The sequence below is a fragment of the Borostomias antarcticus genome, assembly GCF_949987555.1.
Source record: "Borostomias antarcticus genome assembly, chromosome: 18".
NCBI classification, from domain to species: Eukaryota; Metazoa; Chordata; class Actinopteri; order Stomiiformes; family Stomiidae; genus Borostomias; species Borostomias antarcticus.
In genome coordinates, this window is record NC_140251.1 from 3193592 (window position 1) to 3202259 (window position 8668).

General features: G+C 43.1%; 1 protein-coding gene across 1 annotated transcript; it reads right to left on the reverse strand.

The window, feature by feature from the left end:
• Positions 1-525: 525 nt before the first annotated feature.
• Positions 526-8232, reverse strand: lysmd4 (LysM, putative peptidoglycan-binding, domain containing 4). The gene is made up of 3 exons (XM_084452920.1): positions 8196-8232; positions 2184-2453; positions 526-2066 (listed from the first exon to the last, which is right to left on the reverse strand). The coding sequence occupies exons 2-3, from the start codon at positions 2439-2441 to the stop codon at positions 1491-1493; spliced, it is 834 nt and encodes a 277-aa protein (XP_084309046.1). The 5' UTR covers positions 2442-2453; positions 8196-8232; the 3' UTR covers positions 526-1490.
• Between the last annotated feature and the right edge of the window lie 436 nt (positions 8233-8668).

Consider the following 8668-nt stretch of genomic DNA (forward strand, 5'->3'; position numbering starts at 1 on the left):
TCCACATATACCTTTAACTTCCCATGGTAAATTTCCAGAAATTTTCCACCCCCTTGCAACCCCATGTGCAACATTGTCCAAGCAGTTGGCCAACACTCGTCTCTCCGCTACAGAGTTGTAGAACATTCAGAATGTCTCTACATACATCAAAAGACCTCCTCAAGTCAAGCTGACGCTGTCCCTTCCTTCCCAAGACCCGTTTCCTGCCCTTTCTCGCCTGTTGTCCAGGTGGACCACATCAACATCAGCTCCCTGTATGCATTCTGGTGGAGCTGCAGCGCCCACACCTACTAGAGAAGGCAGCCTACTCTATAAAGCTACTGTACCCTGAGATGAAATAGGACAACTAAAGGTTTCATGAATTTCTTCTGCAATCGAAACACTTGGACAAACAAGTCAGATTTACTACTAAAAGAGCACAAATATCACTAAAAGATCACAAAAGGTTTTTTTCTGTTTAATGACCATTTAACACCTCAAATTTAGCTTAATGTGGCTACCTAAGGACTGAATTGCATCTGTGACACCAAGCTTTTTATTTCCTCTTTATGCAGGTACCAATTTAATATCCATTAGTATTTCATTTCCAATTTGAAAACAATGTTCAATAAAAGCCTTCATGCTTTATAAGCAAACTGATGGATAATTCCAATGCTCAACATTGGTAAAGGCACTTGTCATTTTGGTAAAAAATTTACTTTCATACAATTCAAAAAACGTACCTGAGATCATTCTATTATCATCACCAGTTAGGTCTGAAATGCTCATTTCACTAACTGCATCGGCATAAAAATGTAGAAATAGCCAATGAGTAGCTTTAGAAAATTGGCACAAAGTGGCAGTATTTGATTGAACTGTAGCTAGGCCGCATGGCCTATATGGCACTGGTAAAACATAGCATGTTAAACCTTCAACCACTTTGCATTCTGATACATCAGTGCAACATATTGCATGGTTCATCAATGACCATCTATCCACAACATTACATTCCAATATCCCTTGAGTAAGAGCGTATATTGCACTAAATAAATACTTATCACAGACTGTTAAGTGTCCATACCTACTGTTTATCCGACGATGCCACTGTTGGTGTTATACTTCAGCATTGAGGAGTCATTGACATAAAAAATAAATCTTCAAATTATGAAATCACAGTTAGGATGACTCAAACACATTGGTTTAAGTTTAACCATCTAAAATACACAGAAATGTAAAACAATGCCTCCAATAACTGGGACATTTAACACCGCTTCACATAAATCCATTTCATCTACTGATGCATACAGCTTTCTGTAATCATTGATCACATGCCTGTGCTAGAACTGGTATAGTAGACTTAGTGTTAGCTCTTCTTTTTAGTTATGAAATAATGACTCCAAACAGACTACATAAATAAGGCATTGGGCTTATGCTTAAGAAGTGGGTGACCAAACAAGTCAAAACAACTTGTCCATCTTGATTGTAACCTAGGCCTATGTGGTAACATAGGCCTATGTGGTTTGTTCAGACCCAGGGTCCTGACCGCTGTAGTGGCTCAGATGGGTTATGGTGTCTGACCCTGAGCTGTTTGTTGGAAGCATGCCACTACTGTCTACAGCAGACACTCCTGTATCTTTTGTTTTGAAATAAACAACATAAAAGATAGGAAGGAAAATCCCTATGAGGAGCATGGCGACTACAGCGTTCCACCACTGGATCCCCCAGTCCGCACCATAGCCGGTCAAACGCTGGCCGCGAAAGCCACACTTCTGTGGCCTCTCTGCACTCTCAGAGAGCACCTCCTCGTGGGCATCGGTGGTTAGGATCAGTTTCTCGATGTCATGGTCCACCTCCTTTAGAAAGTCTGCGTACTGCTGCAGACGAGGCCTGGCAAGGGAGCCGTCTCCGGGTCTGTTCCCAGGTTGGAGAGGTGGCGTAGGAGACGGCGGTGTTGCTCGCTGTGGATCTTTTAGCTCTGCGTTAGCCTCAGTCAACAAGCCGTGTTTCTTCACAGGGATTCTGATTGATTTCAACGCAAACAGATCCTGCTCCTGAATTAGGTTGTTCACTCTTTTAATGTCAGCCACCTGTTGACAAGAGAAAGAAAAAGTCGTTATTGTACAAATATGACCATGTCGATGTCCGAAATGCGCAGAGTTGGGGGGGTGGGGGCAGTTTGCCGACTAACTGAGGGACTTCCTCACCTTGCAGCCATACTGCAGAGCGAGCTTGTTGAGGTTGTCACCGTCCGACACTTCACGCTCCAGCAGCTGGAGGCCCTCCGCTCTCTCCGGCCCCGGCCGCCCCCAGGGCCTCAGATCCATGACGCTCAATTCCTCGTTGTCGGAGGAGTCTGCGGAGTCATCGTGCCGCCGCCGGAACATGTACACCTGGCCATCCGCACTGGCGTGTACATCCACGGGGGCCTGGAAGGCCCGGGGAAGAGGCTCCCCTCGCCGCATCGCAACTACTTCCTGGGGGGGGGGGGGGGGGGGGGTAGAATTGACAAAAACAAGAGAGCCAATTTGAGCATTTCATATAGAGAGGCAACGCAATGCGCTTTACAGAGAGCAATGGGGGGAGGGGAGGGGGGGATATGGTCCCACCTAGGGCTGGGTATCGAAATTCGATACCTGTGTGGTATCGACCTGGGTTTTCGTTAGCCGGTAATTACCGGTTTTTGTCCGGAAAATCAGTTGAAATCCGATATATTAAAATCTCTCCGGTCATAATGTCCGGAGAAATAATTCCCCCTAATTGTATTAGGCCTACAATAGGCTAAAATTAAATTTCCATATATTATGATTCCTTTTGAATTTAAAAAAACGAATAGGCCAATTCATTTTGTTCTGTTAATGTGTAGGCTATTGGCTAGTAGGCCTATGAGATGAAAAAACAGTCGTAAGATAAACCTGCCTATAGGCTAGCGGGCCACCATAGATAAACCTGCCTATAGGCTAGCGGGCCACCATAGATAAACCTGCCTATAGGCTAGCGGGCGACCATAGATAAAACTGCCTATAGGCTAGCGGGCCACCATAGATAAAACTGCCTATAGGCTAGCGGCCACCATAGATAAACCTGCCTATAGGCTAGCAGGCCACCATAGATAAACCTGCCTAGACTAGTGGGCCCCCATAGCAAGCGAGAGGGAGCCTGATCGAGGTACGGAGCTTGAGGCAAAATGGAAAGGCCTATTAATATTGAATGGAAATTAGCATATGCATGTTGTAAGTTCTTAAATAAAGTGTAAGTAGCCTATATTTATTTTCAGATTTTTGTTCTATTTTAGCCTATCTGATAAAAGGCCGAAATTAGACTATAGGCTTAGCCTATGAATTCCAATCAGCGCAGCCGTAGGCCTTAAAGGACAATGCTCGTTTTTGACAACCTGGACCTTATTTATGACATATTATAAGACGTTTGACTCACCGAGATCACTTTGGTGTAGTTCGGAGGCATGTAGAAGAAATGTAAAATCCAGCGCGAGCCAGTATATCCATGTAATGGCGGTGGTCGGGGCACTTAGAATGCAGTTTCTAAAAATCTATTTTCTGCCGCGAAACGGTTGTTTTCATCAATCTGTCTTGATGAATCGCTAGTTGTGCTTACATAGAGCATAGGCCTGTTGTGGTATTTCACATGCCTCTGTAATATGATCTTTAGAAACGTCTTTAGACACGAAATAGCTTCCTCACTTGCTCCAGCACGCATGCGCACAGCGTGCTGGAGCAACGATTGCGCGCTGTGCGCATTAGTGCTGGAGCAAGTGAGGAAGCTATTTCGTTTCGAAAGACGTTTCTAAAGATCATGGCATGTGAAAACCACAACAGGCCTATGCTCTATGTAAGCACAACTAGCGATTCATCAAGACAACATAAAATATATTTATATTATATTATATTCGTCAAGTAAAAAATATATTTATATTATATTATATTCGTCAAGTAATATAATTACAATTTAAGGGGAGACACGGTAGGTGAAAACATCGTTTTTCAACGCCCTGGTCAAATGTGAGATTTTGTGCTAGTTTGCTTCCATAACATGTCTTCTTTCATACTAGTGGAAATAAAACATCAAAAATACGCATTTAGATGTTTATTTTACTTCATTTAGTCTGTTTGCGTCTGTAGATTCTTCCTAAAATCGCCAAAAGTTAGCCTTTTTTCGGAACTTCTCGCAGCGTTTCTTTCGTCTGGATCCCGTCATCCGGTGTATCTTTAGAAAGCTCTAGCTCTCTAGCACACTATTATCGCAACCAAACCTGTTAGTTTCATTTGTATTAGCAACCAATCGTGGAAATACAAAGGCGGGTTTGATGCTAACCGTGAAATCTCATTGGCTGTTGTTGATTTCTGAGAACGTGATTGGTTCAGCGCGTCATGTGACACGTTTCCACTTCCTTATATCTAATCCAAACAATTCCGTCTGTAAAGCGTTCTAAACGTAATAAGCAACAACGACAACAGTGTTTGCCCACAAGGTTGAACAGAAAACAAGAGAAACTAAATGGAAAGGTTTACATTTATGAGATATAAAGTGCCTATTCGCGCAAGTTGTCATTAGCCGGTGCTAGCATGTCCAGTGAGCAGCAGGGAGATGAGGCTAGCGTTAGCATGTCCATTGAGCAGCAGAGAGATGCGGTGCGTTTGAATGAGCTGATAACTGGGTTGATTTGTCCTAATTGTGCAGGGACTGGTCTTAAAATTAGCATAGATCCTCAGAATAGTGGGTTCTGTAGTACTTTGCTCTTAGAGTGCAGTCTTTGTGAGAAATGGCTATCGCAAAAGTGTCTACACATCGACTTGGCTTCATGATACAACTAGGAATGATGTTGCATTTGATGTCAATGTGAGGATGGTCCTCTTAGCGCACGAGTTAGGGTTGGGGTATGCAGCTCTCCAAAAGATTAGTAAAGTGTTGGATCCCAGGGCTTCATCTGAAAACGTATCAGAAACATGACAAGAGGGTGACAGGTAGGCTATTGAAACGTGTTCCCTCTCTCTCTCTCTCTCTCTCTCTCTCTCTCTCTCTCTCTCTCTCTAGCCACTCTCTCTAGCCAATATCAGAAGCCTATACATATGCACAGTAGTCTCCCTCTCTCTACCTGTGGCATTTCTACATGCATCCATAAACTGACCAAATAAACTGTTTTAATTTCAGTTGCTGAAATAGAGAGAGGTCTGGAGTCCTTGCACAGAAGCAGAGAGCAGATTAGGCAGGCATATGCAGATGTGGACCCAGAGGTAGGTAAGCTGACTGCCAATAAATACAAAATGTTACAAAATTATTACAGTTATTGAGAATTATTACAATAATTGTCAACCAGCGTTCAGTGGACAACATGAAGGCGGCAATATGGGGTAGTCTGCTTCACTGATGACAACCCCATGCGCACCAGGAACATATTGTGGTTTTAGGACAGTTTTGTTGACTGCAGCTGAGTGGGTTCTACAGACCAGCTGCTTAGAACAGTTTTGTGAACTCCAGCTGAGTGGGTTCTACAAACTAGCTGCCTCGAACAGTTTTGTGGATAGCTAGTGTGGTGCCATCTGAGGAGTGACTCTGTAGACCTATGACGGCGTAGCTTGATGTCTCCTATGGTGTTGCTTTTGACGATGGTTATATCACTTGTTTGTTTTGCAATCTATATTTAGCTTCTATTGGTGTTTACCCTGCATTGTTTACCACATCTTGTCCTGTGTATTTATGAATCAGCTTACTCTTCATGTTCATTCATTCATTCATGTTTTCTCCATGTAAAACGCTTAAAAAAACACAAAAAGCTAGATAATCTGTTTTCTCATGCATGTCCTCGTCAAATGTGTCTATCTTTGTCCATGATCTGTTTAACAAAATAATACAAGCTTTCTAAAAGGGAATGTTCTCTTCCCTACTTACATTGTCTCGTCTCTAGTCTCATCTTACTAACATCCCACTCGTGGGCTGTACCTTGACGTGGTGAGTGGGCTTCCAACTAAACAGGTCTTGCTTCTCTATACAAAATGTCTACTCCTGGACTATTCTGAATCCACAACATGCTGTGTTATTCAGTTTTCAGTTTCTATGTGTGTTCAGATGTTGTGTAATGTTGTTACTAATGATGTGATTGGATATTGTGTTTGTAAATATTGGTTTACAATGCAAATGTATGGTTTTTTACAATACAAATTTTCAAAGCCCGTTTTCTCAAAATGAGTTATTTCTCATCTTAGGGACATCAAAACCACCACTTGAGTAGCACCTACATACACCTAACTTTCCAGTTTTGTTCCAATCCATATTCTGAGAGTTTGTCCAAGGGGGATTTTTTAAATTTCATTCATAGCCTGATTTATATAACAGTTTATCCCTAAAACATGGCGAAAATTGGTCTTTTTATGACTGTTGACAGTATTTTCTGATTTCTGAAGTGAAGAAAAGAGATATCAAAAATCCCCCTTGGACAAAGTTTGAATAGGGATATGTGAACAAAATGAAACAAGAATTTTGAATCTGGCTTGAACCAGTTAAAAAAATTGATTTCCCAAAATTATGCAAATTAGCACATATTTAGCGCATATAATGCCTAATTTGCATATTTATCCATAAGATTTCAGAAAACTTGTAATACAAAAAAGATGCTCCTTAATGTACCTAAACTGGGGGAGTTTGATGGTGATACCTATTAAGGATTTTTTTTCTTCCTATTCACCTGGGGTGTCTCCCCTTAAAGAAAGTAATCAGTAACTTTACTTGATTACTTTTATTTGTAACTTGCCCAACACTGATGAAAGAGAACTTGCGTCAGCCATAGTTGCAGTATGCATCCATCTGCTTGGCTAATTATGGTTAGGGTTTATGATTTATGTGAATAAATATACCACTGACGAAATGGCGCAGGTGCTCATCCATGCTCTTGTCATCTCCTGCCTGGACTACTGTATCTCCCTCCTTGCTGGGGCCCCGGCATCTGCCGTTAAATCCCTGGAACTTGTCCAGAAAGCTGCTTCTCACCTGGTATTCAGCCAACCTAAGTTCTCCCACACAACTTTCCTTCTCCATTCTCCACACTGGCTGGACTGGCTTTCCTGTAGCAGCTCGCATCCAGTTTAAAACTCTTGTCCTAACCTACAGGGCAGTGAAAGGAACAGCTCCCTCCTACCTCCAGGTCAAGGTCAAACCCTACACCCCCTCCCGACTACTTTTCTACGATCGACAGGGTCACGGCTCTTCTGTCCTGGCCCTGCAGTGGTGGAACGAACTGCCCCCTGACCGTTCTCACATGTAGTTTGTGTGTTCAGGTGCCATGTGTGAACAAAGTCATGGAACCTTATGACAAACAGATGAAATGATCTACATTTTTATAGAGAGAAATTGTAAATCAGCCAGGTTTGACCGCGAAGACAACAGGAGCGTTAAGCACCTATTGTATTTTTAGTTTGCAATTCTTCACCTTCAGCACTAGATTAGCTTAATACTATTATGTAAACCTGAAATAGCCGGAATTGTGTTTTTGATATATGGAGCATTAGTGTCCAATGCATCCTGCTCAGTATTTCAAGTGACCAGACGCCACAGATCAAGGGAGCCTGCGAGCCTGTCAGCCATCTACAGCCAGCTAGCGTGAGGGCCTAAAGTGAGCTACCCCTCTTATGATTTAACGTAACGTTAAAGTTGTGTGATACCAATTCGTCTGAAAGTTGCCTCGTGTAGAATGGAGCCAAACGGGGGTGGAGAAGGCCTGGGGAGGTAAGGCTGACGGTAACGTTAGCTAGCCATGTCTAGCAAACTGGAGTGGTAGCTAGCTAGCTAGTAGCCCATGGCATGACGATTAACGTGACTTTAAGGCAAACTAAATACATATTCGCACAAACCGAAGGACGTGGCAGCTAACTTAACCTTAGCGGTACTGACCAAACAGTGAAATCACACATTTGTTGGTTGGTCGGGTTGATTTGGCTCGTGGAAATGCAGCTAACGTCAGCAATTAGACTAAACCAGACACTTTGTATCTAACGTTACATGTGCTAGCGCTAATTTACAGGGGTTTGTAGCTAGCTAGCTAGTGCTAACCCCTTAGCGGGCAAAGCAAAAGGGATATAGGGGAACTAATGGTTAACATTAGTATGCGCAAATTCAACGTTATCTGTTGTCATGTTAGAGAATATAAATAAACTATCACTTAGAGATTAGATCAAGTTTTCGTCAGTGGCCAAGTGTAGGCTACTCACCTCTCAATACTAGCACTCCTTGTTAGCTAGCTTCATGTTGCATTGCCAGCCGGCTAAAACGTATGCGAATGTAAAGTCCGAGTAGATTTCTCATGATCAAGCAACCATTGGTCAGATTACACACAGACAGGATAATTTAGCAGCAATGCCCACCAATCACAGATTAGCCAACTATGCATATTTCATGCGCAGACTTCTTCTTCTTCTTCCTTTGGTTTCCGGCAGGCTAGATGCCGACGTGGCGCATTGCTGCCTTTCCCTGGCCAGACACGGTACTACACCCCTCCCAGATCATCACACTCTAAGATGTAGGCCAGTAGCGAACATAAAGCTTGCCACAGCCCTCCCAAATCTGACCCAGCCTCCTGAATTCATTTTGTTGAGTGGGGGGTTACCGCGGCCACCTCCAGAACCTACAGATGGCCAGCACGGCCCTGCTCCCCACCTCATACCGGTGACTCCCATGGCCCAAA

Coding starts and splice junctions, on each gene's coding strand:
- lysmd4 (XM_084452920.1), bottom strand. CDS start 2,441: ATGCGGCGAGGGGAGCCTCTTCCCCGGGCCTTCCAGGCCCCCGTGGAT. Junction 2,067..2,183: donor CTCTGCAGTATGGCTGCAAG/GTGAGGAAGTCC, acceptor TCTTGTCAACAG/GTGGCTGACATTAAAAGAGT.